This window comes from Apodemus sylvaticus, chromosome 1, assembly GCF_947179515.1.
Source record: "Apodemus sylvaticus chromosome 1, mApoSyl1.1, whole genome shotgun sequence".
NCBI lineage: Eukaryota > Metazoa > Chordata > Mammalia > Rodentia > Muridae > Apodemus > Apodemus sylvaticus.
In genome coordinates this window covers 91,213,498-91,232,066 of record NC_067472.1, presented here as the reverse complement: position 1 = coordinate 91,232,066, position 18,569 = coordinate 91,213,498, and the positions used below count along the sequence as shown (strand labels likewise).

At 43.6% G+C, this 18,569-nt stretch overlaps 1 protein-coding gene across 1 annotated transcript in view; it reads left to right on the top strand.

The window, feature by feature from the left end:
* Positions 1-18,569, top strand: part of Insc (INSC spindle orientation adaptor protein) — a 109,705-nt gene that overhangs the window by 17,808 nt on the left and 73,328 nt on the right. Inside the window, exon 2 of the mRNA XM_052200843.1 lies at positions 13,973-14,073. Coding sequence (XP_052056803.1) covers positions 14,018-14,073 — 56 coding nt within the window. The 5' untranslated portion in view covers positions 13,973-14,017. The remainder of the gene's footprint in view (positions 1-13,972; positions 14,074-18,569) is intronic.

Below are 18,569 nucleotides of genomic sequence, written 5' to 3'. Positions count from 1 at the left end.
AATGAACATCCATCATTGGCATAAACCCTCCATGTCTCCTGTCACTTGAAGCCACCTTAGAACAAAGAACATAAAGTGGCCTGGATTCTGGGTGGAGCAGGACTGCAGTCTAATCTCTGGTCGTGAGTGATTTTCACAAGCGTCTGGTGTAGGAGGGCATTAGACTGCAGAGATATTAGGTCTGCAGTGGGCCCTCATCAGTCTCAACCTCTCTTACATAGGAGAAATTGGAGGCCTGGAGAAAAGGCATACATGGCCCTAAGCCATTAAATCTTGTGAAGGCTGTTAAGACTGGAGTCTGGGCCCTGGCAGCAGTAACAATCTAGACACTATCATCTATCCTCAATAGGCTGCAGTTAAAATAACAAATAACACTGCAAAGCTGAGGAAGACTGGGAAGAGGAAGGAACAAGGAGGGCCAGTGACCTTCCAAAGCCCATCTTCAGGGTTCTGGCCTAAGGTTTACATTTAGATAGAAGGAACCTGGTGGCATAACTAACTAGTCCTGGCCAAAGTGTGACCCTGTCCATTTTCTTTGCCTCAGCTCCAGTCTCTCTTGCGAAGTCAAATAACAAGTTGTCAGAATTGTGTAAGTTCTTCCTGGAGACAGCCTCTCCTGGCCAGCATCAGGCTCCAGTTCCTCCTTCTCAGCTCTTGGGCAAACTCTCACTTCTTGGAGACAGTTGTTCCATAGCCAAAGGGTGCAGCACACACATTTCTTTAGAGTGTGTGCATTCCCAACAGGATGTCTGCATATAGTGACCACACCCATGGCAAGAAAAAGCTAAGCACCTCATCGAACTCATGCTACTGAAATTAGTGTTCTTCACCTAATTATGCATATGCACATCTCTGGCAGTGAAAGAGGGAATCCTATAAAGACGGTAATTTATCCATCTTCATCTTTGGCATAACACTGAGACTTGAAGCAGAGAGGATGCTGTACTGTGTCTCTCTCTTGACCTTGACTAAGAGGGGCCTGAGACTGCTCTCAGAGATGGCTGACTAGAAAGTCCTGCTGTGGGTGGGACCAAGTGCATTCATGCGGTTTTCTTTAAGAACAACTTCTGACAGTTTTCTTTCACAGCCAGTTGCAAAGTCTCACTAGCTTTTGCTGTGAAGTTGTCTGGTATCATGACAAGAGGGGGAACAGCACAGGAAGACCCATGGCCTCCAGCAGGCACTTGGGGTGTGTGTGTGCAGAGGTGGGGCTTAGGTCTTTTGCTTAGCCTAGCCTAAGGCTTGGTCTCTGGGGACTGTACAGACTTGCTGATCTGTTTCCTTGAATTCTCAATGACCCCACAGACACTTCTTTATGAAGAGTCTAGAAGGCTTGCCATGGTCTTGGTGCTGGAGCTGGGCCTTGTTCCTTACCACTGTAGAAGAGGCCCCAGAAGCATACTCTGACTGTTTCTCTGACCCAGGCCAGCTGCACCACTGCTCTGGAGCAAAGGTGTGTTCAGGAGCAGCAATGAGGGCAGGCAGGAGCAACAGGGCAGGCAGGAGCAACAGGACAGCCGTCTGCCGCCCCAGTTCCATGCACTTTCTGCTTGTGGGTCGGGAGATGTATGAGTTTGAATCCATCACCCTGTTTCTTTATCACTGGTATGAATCAAGCTTTAATATTCTTTGGGTAAATCTTGAGACCATTATTCAACTTCCTAAATTCATTCTAGGATCAAAACTCCTTTGCATTTACTAGTTAAAAAAATCTTACCAATAGGAAAAGTCCCCTATTTTCAATATATTTTGGCTATGCATTTCAGATTCACGTTGTCAGAGTCTAAAGAAGAATCCTGTTGGGGATAATCTGGAATTCCTCTGAATCTATACAATAGATTTTTTTAATGGTGGGTTGGCGCTTAGCATTTGCAAGCTATCAGAATGATCTCTTGATTTATTTTGGCATTTCTTTTTCTTTTTCTTTTCTTTCTTTCTTTTTTAAATTTTATTTATTTATTTATTTATTTATTTATTTATTTATTGTTTTTTGAGACAGGGTTTCTCTGTATAGCCCTGGCTGTCCTTGAACTCACTCTGTAGACCAGGAGACTGGCCTTGAACTCAGAAATCTGTCTGTCTGTGCTTCCCAAGTGCTGGGATTAAAGGAGTACACCACCACTGCCCGGCTACCTTGGCATTTCTTAATATCTTTTAGTAGTGTTTCATAATTTTCCCAATTAAGGGCTTGCACAGAAGAGTTATTTTCATTTTCCTTATGTATTTTATTGTTCTTCTTGAAGGTCTTTCCTCCTCTGTGTCTGTGTGTCTGTGTCTGTGTCTGTGTGTCTGTGTCTGTCTGTGTCTGTCTCTCTCTGTCTCTGTCTCTCTCTCTTTCTCTCCTCCCCACCCCCTGACCTCATATACTGGTGATTGGGACTACACCTTTGTTGGCTTTTCGGGTGTCCCAAGGCTCAGGCCATTTGTGGAGGCGGGACTCAGGAGTTTTGACTGCACTTGCCCTACGCTGGCACCCGGTGGGTGTCAGGCTATGCAAAGTCACTGGACATAGCTCTGGGAATGGGATAGCACAGTCTGATGTCCCTGGGTAACTGCAGGAGCTCGTTTGGGGGTCCCTGAGCCTGTATGGAGGCTGGGGCATCTGATTCTCAGGCTCTTGGGCACCCCAGGACTGCTGGATGCTTCAGAGGAGCTGAGAATGGAGAGGAGGACCGCGAGCTGGATCTAGGGTGGGGGAGGGGCGTGAGGAGAATGAGGGGAGAGCTCCAGCCATCCTGCCTGGAGGAGAGTCCTTGACTTGGCTTGGTGGTCTCTGTGGCTGGGAGCACTGAGAGACCTACTGTGGGAAATTAGACAGGGCTCTTTAGGCAAAGGCTAATCCGCTCATCAGGTGGATCATGATGAAATAGGTGTTTATTGTCATGGTAAAGAGTGGGGATGAGTAAAACTATGAGGTTAAAAACCATTTGCAGGGAGAAGTGTCTGGAAGGGGAGTTTATTGGCTAAGTCTCCAGGCCTTGAGATACCTCATTAAAATGAAGATCTGTCTTGAGGCTACCTGACCAGTGGTCATGTCCTCTACTTGTGGAGGGGCTTGGCGCATTGCCCTTACATGACTCATGGCCACGGACCTATGGAAAGCTGTGGCCTTGTGCCAGGAGCCAGGGGTCCAGGAACTTGGTAAAAACACCTACTGTCCCTTGCAGGGCTGTCCCCTTCAGGGTCACTGGGGTTTCAAACCTTAGCTCAACCAGAAACCAGACTGCCCTTCATGATCCTACACACCTGAATTTTGTGTATTTGTCGACAACTTTCTAAGCTCCTTTATAACTTAGGAACAATTTATTTGTACACACTGTTGTGTTTTATACCTGGACAATGAGTAGCAAGCTCATTTTATATTCTCAGAAGAACTAGAAAGTTACCATTAAGATACATGGATTCATTGTCTGACCAGGGAATCAGGTTTACATATGTGTGGTTGTGTGAGTTGGCAAACAAAGCAGAGGTGAGTTTTAACCTCCACATCCTCTGTGGCCCTGTGCTACATAGTGACAATCTTGGTTCTGACATCTCGTGTATGGCTTTCTTTCTATCCCAGATCAGATTTCTAATGTAATAATGAATCTAAGTGGTGAAAGATTGGGCTTCTGTTCTCACAGGACCTGCTTTAATAGGTTAAGCATAGTATTCGTGGTGGTACTGCTTTCCCACAGAGGCACACTGATCTACCGACCAGCCTAAGTAAAGCCCCTTTTAGTCCTAGTTTGATCAAATTTTTCTTTTCTTAAGTTACTATTGAATTTTATCAATGTGATGTGGTATACGTGGTGTGTATGTGTGTGTGTGTGTGTGTGTAGGTACACACGCTTCTATACACACCCATGGATGCTTAACAGTTCTGTTCATTTAGTTTGTTTTTCTCTGGATGTGTTCAGCATGCTAACCATTGTGCAGTGGAATTTGCTTACCTTTGGGTTTTTCCAAAATCCTCTTTGTCTTTAGTGTTCTTTCATCTTTAAAATTTTCTAAGCTGCATGCACCTTTTGTATTTATTTTGCTTGATGCTCATAGTTATTTCTGGATTTGAAAGCGACTCTCTTTGAATGCTGCTTCACACTTGCTCTCTCTTACCTTCTTTGGAACAGTAACAAAATACTCCCTAGACTATGCCACTTTTTGCCCTTAACCTTAGTTTTTCTCATTTTAAAAAGTATGTCCTCTGAGCTGCATTTTGGATAATTCCTTTGTTCTATCATTTGACACACCATTACATCTTTTAATTCTTTGTGTTTCTTTCTTGGAGCTGCATGACTGTAATTTGTAGCCGTTGTTTCTTGAATCTGTTTCCAAGAACTCTATTTTGTTTCTTGGAATGAATTTTTCTAATTGAGCTCTGTCATCAATTCCCTAACAGGCCATGCACAGCCAACCCACAGATTCTATGGGGGTCATGCCACGGTGATTAATTCTCAGCTTTTATGGCTGACATTTTGCAGAGAGGCTTTATTTCACATTTTTCTATGCATTGAGTTTCTTCTCTTCTGGACTTGTATTTGATTCTTCCTCTTGGGGAATCTCTAGTCTTCAGTACCTGCCTCCCTTGCCCCACACAAAAGAAGCACATGCTCAATGGCTGCGACAGCTCACAGATGCTCTCAAAGGAAAACTCCCTTTGAAACCTCATCCTGTTTTGTCCTCTTCAGATTTATTTATTTATTTATTTATTTATTTATTTATTTATTTATGTGCCAGACCAGTGATACAGTTTTAAGGCCATTGTCAACTTCATTGGATTCAGAAGATTCTGGGAGCCACTTGTCTATGATGTATTTCCAAAGTGGTTTAATTGAGGAGTCAAGATTCACCCTGAATGTTGGTAGCAGCATCCTTTGGTCTAGGATCTGGGCCTAAATAAAAGGGGGAAGAAGGAGAAAGGCAGCTGAGTGCTTGCATTGGTTACTCTGCTTCCTGATTGTGCACACGTGAGCCTTGTCCCTGCGCAGCTGGGACCTCCTACCATGATGGCTGCACAGCCATGTGTGAGCCAAGGTCAACCTTTTAATTCCTGAAGTTGCTTTGTCATGGATTTTGTCACAGAAACAAGAGCAGTAACTGCTGCCTATAAATATCTTCATACTTAAAGCAGTTTTTATGGAGAACTATTTATACTATCTAATCTATCATTTTACTGGAATTAAAAACAAAGTGATAGTTTTCTGTGTAAGAAAGGGGTTTTAAAATAAATAGAAAGTAAGCTATTAAAGTAAGCTAGTTCTTTTTTCCTTTCTACCTCTCTGAAGTAGGGATAACAGCAGCACTGATTGTTTTAGATGTTTGGGGGTGTAAATATGCTTAGAAAACTTCTTGGCACATAGTTAAGTGACAAATATAACATTTTGTTGCATTTAAGATAGAATAAAATGAAAGAGACCCCACTGCTTCATAAAAAGTAAAGATGGCTCCAGTTGAACTATGACAAGCTACCATTGGTTAGAGTATGACAAAATGCATCCTGGAATTGCACAGCTGTAGCAATATTGGCTGTTACTGTGCATGGATTAGTGAGAGCAGAGTTGGCCATCTTGGAGACAGATTAAAAGTCTCAGAATGGATAGGACTTTACTTAGGTCCGCCCTCATGCTGATTAAGCTCCTACTCTGCTATAGGCACTGCTCATGTGTTGCTGTGACATGTGGCATGCTAGAAATAGTGATGTCTTGTTAATGCAGCATTCTACAGAGTTCTGATCTTCATGTTTGAGGTCTATGCAATTAACTTGAGTAGGCAGTTGCAGACAGTGTATCTGACAACCCCTTAAAAGGGAATTCTTTTTAAGGGTCCCCTTAAAGGATTCTTTAGCTATGCACATTAGAACAGTGTCAATAGCATGTTGAGAATGGTTGTGCATGTTCATACTCTGGCTTATTCTGTTTATAAACTCAGAATGAGTCAAGCCTCAGAGTTGGTTACGTTTTGTCTATGATTTCTTTTCACTAATGAGCTAGTGAGAACACTTTTACCATTGTGACTGAGCCAAGGTTCTGATTCAGAGTTACTTCTCTGTTGAATGTCCCATAATCCTTTGGTCACAAAGTGTGTGAGCGGGGATGGTAGTTGTTTCTTTAGGGCTAATGCTGCTAATCACAGAAATATCTTAGTGTTTGTGCTCATTCAAAACATGATTTTTGCCCTATGCTACTTTCTCCAAATATGAAGACTGTAATTATAATGTGCAAGAACCCCCCAACTTTGTATCTGGAGAGGTACTTCTTTTCTTCCAAGATGATCCCTGAATGAAGCATCCTCCAGAGGGGAGAAAGGACTGGCCTCATGTGGTAGAAGAAGGGAAGATCAGGATAGCAAACCCATTTTTGTGAACCTTTTATATAATAGTATTCATCCACTTTCGGGGATTTCTCTTTCACTATTATTTAGCTCCCTAGTCTCTACCTCCCAGTGCTAACACATTGGTTATTAGATTTCTATGCATCCTCATAGGAACTTGAATTTTCAAACAGTAGCAATTCCTGTGTACTAATTTTTCTTTATATTCAAATTTCCTTTGCTTCTTTCCAGTACATTTAATATAGTCTGCATTTTAACTGTTTGCAGGAGAGAGCAGATCTTTGACATCTTGGTAAGAAATTGGGCACATGGAGGGATGCCATGAAACTTCTCTTGTAGTATCTCACTTTGGAGTCAGGATAGATTCTTAGATTGTTATTAGTTTCTGAAGTGTCATATAGGCACTATGCTCTTAGGAAAATCTAATGACACAGATTGGCACCAGTCTGATTTTCCAGATGAAAAAAAAAATCCAAAGATCAGAGATGCTGAAGTGGAAGCAGTCATGGATTTCTGTGGCTTCTGTGTTCTGTGCTACCAGGGCCACATAGTAAACTCCAGTACAGAGGGTCTGGACAGGAAGTAGTCAGAGGCCTGACTTGTCCTGGTTGTTGGTGTTGTGTTATCATCCTTTCATGGACTAAGAAGAAAAACTGCATCCATGAAGATGTAAGATGTTGTAAATTCTCCTTCCTATGTCCTCCCTCTCAAGAGTATATAGACCTCTTCAACTTGGGTCTTCAGCATGACTCAGGGAGGAAAATAGCTTGCGCAGTGTGACCTCTGAATGTGATTTATGAAATAAGATGTATTCAGATTTTCATCACATTGGAGCTATTCAATTTTCTCTAATGACCTTTATTTGAGAGTTATGGCTACTCATGGCAGTTACAACCATTAAGTCATTAGCTTAGAACATGGTGACGGTTAATTTTAGCACCCTGGGATCTGGGCCCAGTGGGGAGGGTCTCTCTCTTCTGCAAATCAAAGATAAGCAGAATTTGAGCAGTTGGATATTTATATCAGGGAAAGTTAGAAAGTAAGAAGTAATCATTTAAAGTTTGAAGATGAAAAGACCTTTGAATACTGAGTTGGCAGAATGGCCTCTGGCTTCATTCTGCGTTTATGTCCTTTCTCCAAAAGAGGCATGACACAATCTTTATAGCAAGTATCCACTAATTATATATATACACACATACATGAATATATATGTATATATAATCATATATAATATATACACAATTCTCATTTTATACTACTTATGTATTTCATCTTAGAGAAAAATATAACCTGATGTCCAAGGTCACACACTAGTGAACGTGGAAGTCTAACCCCTTAATGTATATTCTTAGTCCACAGAGTTCTGGTAGGCGAGGCAAGCCACTTTGCAGGGAATATTCCACCTCAGGTCTCAGAGTTTAGGCAGTCAGTCCTCAGTTATAACCTTTGGCAAGAGTCCTTAGCTTAATTAAGTGCCAGGAACAATAGGCTCCTGTGAAGTTTCCAAAGCACAGGGAAGCTGGGTAGTCATTGCCCTGGAACCAGGGATGCTGTATTTCAAGACATACCATGGAGGTAGCCTTGGGTTTCCTGATCCTAAACAAGACATTTGGTGGAGGCCACATGGTGGTTTGCTTGGATGGGTGATGTCATTTAGAGAGTGGGTAGTATATAAACCAGGCATTGGGAAACATGGGTTCCAGTAGGGACATCTTGCCAGCAATGCAATGTTTCTTAGTTAGAATTACTCTTGATGTGATGAAATACCATGACCAAAAATAACTTGGGGAGGAGTCTATTTTACCTACAGTTACATGCAACAGTTCATTATCAAAAGCAGTGAGGGTAGGGATCTGGAAGCAGGAGCTGATGCAGAGGCCGTGGAAGGAGGACATGCTGCTCACTGTCTTGCTCCCTGTGGCTTGCTCGGCCTGATTTTTTAGTAGGCGATAGGACCACTAGCCCAGAGATGGTACCACTCACAACAGGCTGGGCCATCCCCATTGATCTTTAATTAAGAAATTGCCTTGTAGCTGGATCTTACTGAGGCATTTTCTCAATTGTGGCTCCCTCCTCTCTGATGACCAACTTGTGTCAAGTTAACATCAAACTAGCAAGCACATAGTGTTTTTCTCTTTCTGACTCTCTAGGGACTCATACACATCCCTGATCTAACTTATCTGATCTATCTCACTCCAAAGGACAGTATTCAATCAAGACCCTTGCATTTATTTTCCTGACTACTCTGCTTTCCTGTCCTTGATAACCTCAGCAAATAATAAGACAGGCATGGATATATCAGGTTTATAACTGGTCACCAAGGCTCTATTGGTTCTCTCATGCAGACACTAAGGACTCCGTTGGTCTTCCTACAGCTCTCTCATAGGCAAAGCCTTATTGGGATTTTCTAGAAGATAACAAGTAGTTTATGGAACATGTGTGCATGTCTGAAGCATAGCTGTGATCTTTAGCAATCTTGATCTTCTTCCCTATGAATCTGTCTTTCCATATGTGTATCACACAGGGCTATGGAGGCCTAGAGGGGGTAAGACTTGTTTTGTGAGTTCTGAGGTCTGTTCTGCCTCTTTCCTGTTTCTGTCACTTACCTGAAAAACAGAGATGACATAGTGCCTTAACTCAGGGAACTCAGGGACTGAGTGTACAGTGTTTAGAACAGTGTCTTGTAGCCATTAAGTTTTTCTCCCTCTCCTCTCTTCATGGTTATTGCTGTTATTACTGTGTCAAGGGGCTGGTCCCCTGGATTCCCATAAGTTCTAATATCCTAAGAGTATGATTTAAGATCCCTTAGGAAGACTGGATGAATTGTTATTCCTGATCATCACAGTCTCTGTCCTGACTGGTTTAAGATATAGTTTCATTGATAGAGTTTTTGTGGCCTTTTAGGTAAAGTCTTGAAGGTAGATGGATTCAGTTCATCAAGCAAAGGATTGGGACCCTGTGTGTATTTTGCTGAAGCTGTTCTTTGTCACACAGGGCTGAGGAAGCCTAGAGGGGGTAAGAGTTGTTTTGTGAATCCTGAGGTCTGTTCTGCCTGCTTCTTGGCCTCTGGGGCCTGACAGCTGTGAGGAGCCACCACAGCTTTCTCCAGGGAGCCAGAGCTTTCTATATTTCATGAGGCTCAGGCTGTTAGGCAGGGCCAGGTGGCAGCTTGCTTGGTTTCTTGCACCTCCCCTGGGAATGAGAGTCCTTGAAGTATCTGATTGCTGCAGGATGCCCGGCATCCTAGCTAGTGACTCAGGGATAGCTCTAATGACTGTTCCCATTCTTACCCCAGTTCTGAGGCCCCAAGTTCAGATGTCGTAGGAGATTCACTGTTACCTGAAAAGCTTTTCTCTATTCTTTCTTTTTCTTCCATGTTTATAGGACTCTAGTGTTCTCTCTGGAAGCTTCCATCATCTTCTGAATCAGGCCCTTAATGCTGTTCTTCCTTCCTGGAGTCCATCCATAGCTCTGAAGCTCCATTCTAACCATTCCACTTCCTTACCTAAACATCTACAGTGACTGATTGGTATTCTTTATGTATATCGTCTCATGAAAATTCATAATGGTAGGGTTATTTCTCAGATTTAGGAAGAAGGGGCATATGTTAAAGACCAAAGGAATGGTGTTTGTACATGGGTTATCTTAAAACCTTCAATATTACAAGATTCATGTTCTGCAGATGGCAAACAACTATGGAGGCACTAGAAAAGCCCTATTTGGTTCCTGAATGAAGTCATATTCTCTAAGAGACTTTTTAGCTCTAAAGAGCTAGAGACAGAAAGAGTAGATTGTAAAGATGGTTCCATCACTTTTAGCCTGTGCACTCTGAAGTCTTATCAAGATGGCTCCATCACCTGCAGCCCATGCACTCTGAAGTCTTGGAGAAAGAGGGACCAGAGCATAGCTGATAGTCCTCCTCCCCAAGCAGCCTCTTGACACTGCTTCTGGAACTGAGTGTTTTCCACAGTATTTACTGTCTCTTCCATGTGGTCAGTTGTACAGAACTCACCAGTTTAAACAATCCCAGCTGTGCTGTGAGATGTCCCGAGATTGCCCCATTAGACAAGAGCAGAAACACCCTTTGCTGCTGGTTCTAGTGGAACACTTTACTGTAAATAGTCTCAACTTCCTGCAGGAGATCAGTTACTTTAGTCAAGTGGAGATGAGCAAAATCTGCCTCTAATGGGAACTGGGAACAGAACTAAGCCACCTAAATTGATCTATTGAATTTAATTAAGCCAAAGATACTCAAGGCTTCAAGTCCTCATGAACAGACACTGATGGTGTGGGAGATACAGCGCCCAGGAGAACACAGTGACTGAAAGCATAAGACAGAATCCATGCAGCGATGCCGTAGGGGGTGGGCAGAGGAGTCCTCTTCCTGTTTATGTCTCCATGTGCCCTTTCCACCTCATCTACATTTCTCAGTTCCATTTCCTAAGAAAAAGGACACTCCCTCATTCAGCTACCCAAGCACAGTATCAGAGCCTTTTGCCTGTACTTAATCCTCAAAGAGCTTCTGGAGTAAGTATAATTGAGGAAGTCACAGAGGGGTGTTGATTTTCCAAAGTCACGTGACAATTAAGCAAAGTCAAGGTTTGAATTTATCACCCACTTTTAAAAACTCTCTTTCATAATTAGTAAGAAATAGGGTGTCCCTTTGTCTATTCTTGGTTTTCTGATAGACAATGTAGCTTTGGATTAGTCTTAACTCTGTGAACCTTTGCTCAGAGGATGGGCAGGACTTAGGGGAGTAGAATGCTGGAAATATGTAGGCATCAGAAGGAGGTGGAGAAATTGGTGGGGAAATTCTGTGAGAGCTGAATTCTGAGCATTCTCACTTCTAAAGCTAAAGGTGGCAGCCATACTTGATACTTTAGCTGGGGCTTTTAGTGAAGGCCTTTGAAGATGGGCATAACCTCTGGGTAATGGAGTCACACTTCTCATCATCTTCATGGGCTTAGCACCTGTCTTCCAGTCTCAGATGGGAATTTTAATGTGCAGTCTTCACTATACACTCCTCTCCTCTATAACACGATAATAATATACCATGAGTTAATCTTATATGAAACATTTGAAAGAACACCTGAAAAAACAGTTTATGCTCCATGAATATTAGCTATTAAAATTGTTATGGGATCTTCATGAACATCTAGGCTGAATGTCTGGCGTTTACTATCTAGTCTTTCAGATTGTCTTCCTCATGTGTTGTCATCCCCATGAGTGAAAGCTATGGTTCTACAGAGACCTCTGACTATGTGGTGGTCATTGTGTAGGGTCCTGTGTCTACTCCCACCCTGAAAATGAAGTCTTAAAATAGAGCCTCTGACTAGATTAATGATTGATAAGAACTTTAGATGTCCCCAGGGGACATCCCAGCCTGTTGAAAGACACAGGATGCAAGAGAACACCCTAACGAGGGCTTGTGGGCCACACCTGTATTACTGCTAGGGAGCTGTGAATGAAACACCAACTACTCCTGTCTGAAGACACACAGATAACGGATTAGAAATGGCTGCCAGAATATTGCAGTCTCCAAGCCATATTTCTGGAATCTTGCCAGAGAAAACCAAACATTTATCTGCAACTAGGTTTTTGCTCATAACTACTGTCCTTCCTTGGGGTCCCTCAGATTCAATGAAATCGGATCCAGGGCTTCTTCTAGTGTCCTATGGCCTCCTTTTTCTTGGCTTGCAGAACCCTTCAGTTTACACTGTAAAGGACCTTGATGCTTATCAATCATCTTCCTTCTAGTCTTCTAACCTACCATAGGCTTTAATTTCCTGTGGGTATGCATTTTGCCTCACCTCTGGGGTATCAGGCTCCTGGGACAACAACTCATTGCTCAGAGGAAGCCAAGCACATTCTAAGATAGGGGTCCTAACCCATGTTTCTCCAGGTGAGAAATGACAGCTGTGGTTCTCAAACTTCTGGGCACTCAGATGCTGGTAGGAACCACAAGGACTTGAGAATGGGGACTACCATCCTCCTCTGCATCCAGACACTACTGGGGACCTCGAGGATTTGGGAATGGGAGGGTAAGGGTCTGTAATGAGCCTGGGGCTCTGGCTTAGTTCTATACTATGTGACTGGTTGTCATGGTCTTCTTAGTGGGGTGTCAATGATCATGTGTCCAGGACAGGAATCTGATCAGGAGCTACTCTGAACATCTGTTGTTTTCAATTATGAGTTTTATTGGGGTTCTGAACTTTGCTACTGTCTCACCAGTTCTTCTGTCGGATGTCATAGTCCACCGCCCCACAATTCGCTCCTCAATGTGTTTGTTTGTTCTTGCTTCTTTTCTTCATGATAAAGACAGAAGTAAGATAGAAGACTCTCATGTTGTCATCTCATCACAATTGGATTTTACCCAGGGAAACTGGGTCTTTCCTTTGTATTTTCTCTGTGTTCTAGGGTCTTCTAGGGCCTCTTTGATGTAGAACATTATAGGCAAGTGCCAATACTCTTGGCTGCCCACTGGAATGAGATTGTAAAAGCATATCGCTGAAGACACTATCCATTTGGGTTATAAGACATTGAGAAATCAAGTTGGATCTGAACTGGAATTTCCTTCCTGCTGGTTAGCTTTCAAAGCATTGGAAGGTGCAATTCAAGCTGCTAAGGGAGAAGAAAATCATCACTGTTTCTATACAACTGTGCATGCATGAGGACCTGCCTGGTAAGATATATCTACCAGGGTAATAGAAATGCTATTAAAACACTAGTCATCCACTCTCTGCTTGCATTAGAGCCCACCTTACAGAGACAATGAAAAGGGAATATGGAGAAAGTTCACTATGGGGGGATGTCAGAGGAGATCAACAGCTGGGTAGGGAGGAGGACTGACCCTACAACATGTTACTGTGAGGTCCAAGGAAGCCAAGTGCACTCTCAGCTCCAGAACTGGAAGTCTCTAAACCAATCAGTTCTTTCCTCTGATATGCTATTGGCTGAATAGAACAGAGACTTTTATGTCTACTGACTTAGCAAACAAGAATAGATATGATCTTAGATGTAGGAAGTGAAGAGGTTGGCCAGACTGCAGGGAGTCCGTGATCTGGGACCCAGACAACTTTTCTCTGCACATCAGCTCTGTTCAGCAGTTAGCTCCTTTATGATTGTATAATGCTCTTATTGAAGTAGAAGTGAGTGATCTTCTGGGCCTAATAGGAGACTGTCTCTCTCACCTGGTAGTTATGCTTAGAGAAAGAAAGCCTTTATTAAGATCTACTCTGTCATGACTCAATGGCCTGAACTGGTCTTTAGGTCACATCCTGAGCTTTGTGCTTGCTGTTCAAGTGAAATGACGTCATTTAAAGAGGAATGCATTGGCTGCTTTTTAAGTATACACATATGTCCTGTACAATATTTGCTGGGTTGTGTGTCCCAATGTCAGTCATGCGCCAAAAGGGTAAATATTTGATAATAGGACAAAGGGAAAGATCATAGGGGGTTATAGTAAGCCAGGGATTTGGAAAGAAGGTCACATCTGAGTCCTGCCTTACCTGTGTGAGAATACCAGAGTGTGAATCAGCTCAGAAGAGGAGGAGGCTCAGTAGACCTTCTCTCTCACCTACTTTGGCTTCTTATAACCCAGATTTGAGAAGTGAAGACACTGTACCTCCTCTCTTAACAGACTCATCCTGGCCTGTCTTTTCAGGGTCCAGACCGCTGTGGGCAGGCTTTGCTGCAGATTGGAATTAACATGATGGCACTGCCTGGAAGCCGCCACCTGGATTCCATTCCTCTGCAAGAGCAGAGGTAAGTCATGCATCTTAGCCTACCCAGAAGAGAACTGGAGATCTGGTCCTTGGCAGGTACTAGTGGAAGATGTGGTCTCTGGGAAGTACTAGTTCCTTTGAATGGACTGGTGTGGGAAAAGTCAGGGAGGTGGTTAAGCAGTGTATGAAAACAGAAGGTTTGAGTGTGTTTAGACTGGAGGAGAAATATGGGGCCACCAGAAGTGCCTGCACACGCTGGAAAGTTCACACAGAGCTGCATGTTTGACTTGGCAGGCCATGGAGGTCTGAACCAGAGCGGGGGTAGAAGTTCAGGGTGCCAGATCTATGCCTGATGAACTGTTTCTATGACTGCCCCAATTGACTTGAAGACCTCATGTGCCTAGTTATTCTTTAGGCTTAGGCACTGGGACAGTTGGTGACTCTGACATGCATAGGCTTGGGCTCTAGAGGACCGTGTGATATGGTGGTCCAGACTTCTGATAGCTGGTCTAGCCTTGGATCCTTTATATACTCCCTCATCATAGGGACTTTGTCTTTAGCCCCATCAGCCAGAAATAATTAAAATACTGTTTGTTTTCTGATTTTTGAGACATTCTGATAGACTGTTTAAAGAAAGCATAATTCTGTTGAGTCCAGTGTTTTCTATTTTGTCATGTTTTGTTTTGTTTCATTTATATGTCACCTTTCCTGCTTCTGGACCTTTCCACCAGAGCTGCCAGCTGACTGACTTCACATTCATTTTCACACGATTCATTTGATTTTTAAGTAGATGTGTGTGTATGTGTGTGTGTGTGTGTGTGTGTGTACATACATGTGTGTGTGTTGTATACATAGATTTATTAGTAGATGATGGTTGATAGGTGGTACACAGAAAATAATTTGACTCTAAAATAAAAAGAATGAGCCAGGTGGTGGTGATGCACATTTTTCATCCTTTGGGAGGCAGAGGCAGGAGGATCTCTGAGTTCAAGGTCAGCCTAGTCTACAGAGTGAGTTCTAGGACAGCCAAGGCTACACAGGAAATCCTGTCTCAAAAACAAATAAAAGGAATGTATGCTAAACTCTCTAGTGAGGCAGAATCAATCCCTCTCTCTGAAGGCATGGTTGGCTCTCCTAAAGCCATCATTAGAAGAGGTGTAGAGATTTGCCACACAGTTCTTGCATGGTCCCTAGGACACAGAACGCCATTAGAAGTGTAACTTAAAGTTTTCCATACAGCCAGAAGCAGAAGACGAGAGGTCAAATTTTTGTTTGTAGTCTGTATGGTGAAACTCAGTCATGGTAAGACAAGGCTGTCAGGATGGGGCAGCCTTGTCTTGGGGTTGCTGAGAGATGGGGCTGCTTCAGCTTGGGATAGCCTGTGGCAAAGCTTTCCTGAGATGATCAAGAGTGCTCATCTATGGTATGTGGCTACCTGCATAGAGATGGGTCGTACTCCTCATTCACCATGTGGCTGGTGAAAATTCTGGAGCCCCATCTGTTCTCTGGTCCCTTCATGTTTAAGATGGGCATAATGACAGTACATACCAGGGTTGATGTAGGGCTAATCAGATTAATATATGCAAAATATCATAGCTATGTAAGAGGCCACTATTTAACAAATGTCTGCTGATGCCAGGATCACTCTGAGCAGGTGCTGTTATAGAATTCTTCTGGAATCCTCTCTTCTGACCCTCTGCCACGTTAGTGGATGACAGAAATTTAAACCTGAAACAGTTGATAAAGCCTTGGTAGAAAGGGTGCAGTCTGCCTGCTGCTGAGCTGACCATCCCTGCCCTGTGCGACAGGAAACTGGGCTGTGAAACACCAGCCTTTTTGGCAATGGTCTGAGCTGGTCAGACAAAGCCTGTGAGTGAAGAGGAGGCCAGACTGCCCCAGCTTGATTCTGGTCTCTGCCGCAACTGAACTTGGGTTACTTTATCTGTGAACTGTCAACAATTTATACTTATATCAGTGGGGTTTTTATGAGACTATAAATTCTGTGCGTGTATGTATCTATGTATCTCTGTCTCTCTGTGTCTCTCTCTGTATCTCTGTGTCTCCCTGTCTGTGTCTGTCTGTCTGTCTGTCTGTCTGTCTGTCTGTCTCTCTCTCTCTCTCTCACATGTGTGTGTGTGTGTGCGCACACACGCACACACACGTACATGCACACAAGGGATGTAAGGTAAAGCCTGCTCTTCAATTGGCTAGCTTCCTCAGATGAGGACTAGAATAAAGGGTAGGGTCGGATCTTGGTGGTATTTCTGCCTCTTTGGTTACACCCTGACCTTTCTTTTCCTCTCTCCAGCTTCCAATTCCCTGAGAAGTTTTAAGGGGAAGCAGAAGTCAGATTGCATGAACATGGATATAGTAATCTAGCTTGCCTTATCCAGTAGGTGCCTTTGGAACTCCAGGCCTTCCGACTGGGCATAAGATCTGTGACCTGTGCAATTGGTTACAGTGCTTTATTTCTGATGGGGTAATAAGTCAGTCCAAGAGACAGGGAGGCGTGTTTCCTTTTGCATATTCCTACCCTAGCATTGCAAAGCTAATTGAACATACTGGGTGATAACTGGGTGTGGTGACACATTCTTTTAATCACAAACTTGGGAGGCAGAGGCTGGTGGATCTCTGGGTTTGAGGCCAGCCTCATCTACAGAGCAAGTTCCAGGATATCCGGGATTACACAGAGAAACTCTGTCTTGAAATAAAAACACAAAAACTGAAACAGAAAGAAAAGAAATACTGGGAGATTAAACAAAACACTGGGCCTGGAGATCCATCACGTATGTTCTGGGCTCTACCTTGGGGATTTGCTCACAGAGCAAGCTAGTTCATTCTTACAGGATATTAGAAGTGCTTAGGTTGTTCAGTTGGCAGACTGAATACTAAATTGTTGGCAGACAGTAGCAGAGAGCATGGTTACATGCTGCAGAGGCCTCTCTAGTGGTGAACTGCACTATGGTCCTCACAGCTAGATAAAGGGCTGGTCTTAACCACAGCCCCTCACCTCATTGGCTTACATGCACAGCACTTTCTATGGCCTGTTACTGCTCATGGAGCTGTCACTGTGGCCTATGCAATCATTGTTATCTCCATGAAGCAGCCTTTGAGGTGGTGTTCAGAGTCCAGAAGAGATGTTGCGAGGCCCTGTGGAGGTCAATGTTTGTGAGAGGGAGAATGTTTAAGCTGGATTTCGATGTTGGCTCTGTGGTCGCAGTTCACCTCACCTCACAGGGAGCTTTGGAGTCAGAGAGGTTCATAGGTCCAAGAGAACTAGGACTTCAGGTTCTATCTTGCTCCGTCACTGGAGAGTCATACAGAAGCCAGTAGGCTGGGACAGCTCTTCTGCTTCACACCAGACAAAGTGAAGTTCAGGGAAAAGAGTAAAATGAAACTAAGGGTCAGAAGCCACCAGCCACTCTCCAACTAGAGTCTTCCCATTCTGACCAGCCAGAGAGATTTTCTGTCTACCGTGTGTGTTCAGCATGTCAGAACTCACAGCCCTGCTGCCTCAGTACAGCCCTGCGACCTCTTCTGTTTCAGAGTGCTGCCTGGTGAGAGAAGCATGCTTCGCTCACATAACTCTCTTCATCAGTTACTTCCTCATTACTGTGGCAAAATATGCAACTGTTGGTGGTCACCACAACACAAGGAACTGAAGGTTGCAGCACGTGGAAGGTTGAGAACCACTGCTCTAGGCCAGACAGGATGGCAAGCAGTAGCAACCATCCCATTCTATGAAATGCATTTTGTCCACAGTTTCTCTCTGAATAAAGGCAGTTCTAGGAGGGGCTCTGAGGACATGCACAGGTGGCTTCACAGCTGAAGATATCAGAAAGTGATGCCTCCAACAGCTCAGTAACAAGTCTCTCTATAAAGAAGAAGGATGGAAATGCTGATAAGTCTGCATTCCATGGGGAAACTGAGGCTTGAGAGGGGGCCAGAGCTGCTGAGTAATAGGACCAGGATGATCTTAGTGCTGCTCAGACTGAAACCGATCTGCTTTTCCAGTTTTCTTGGAGCAATATGTTACATACTCAACGATGCAAACAGTCCTGTGTTTATTAGCCTCCTGTGAAACTGTTATACACATATTTATTTATGGAATGTAGATCACAGACCATGTATGGTACAGTGTAGCTGAGGACTAGTAATGACCTTGTTGGATACGGTCCCTGCCAGTAAGAGACTCACACTCCATCCAGTGACTTCCCTTTAGTCTGATTGAGTTGGATTTGCAGCTCTTGGGACCTTTCACTGAGCATGTATCTCTTTGTCTTGAGAATTATGTTTAACCAGAAGTCTGAGATGTCCAAGGCTTGGGGTCCTCTGCAGCTGGTCATGAGCAGTCCTCTGGTTGTCCAGCTTACTATGGAGACCCAGTGGAGACCACTGTGGTCAGCCTGCCTCTGAGTCAGTAATGGCTTACAGATGTGCACTCCGCTCAGTGGCTGCTGGTCTGCTGCTGAGGATCATTTTCTGTGATTGTGGTGAAGAGTGAAGACTGTAATTGTCAATGGGATAATTGTACGT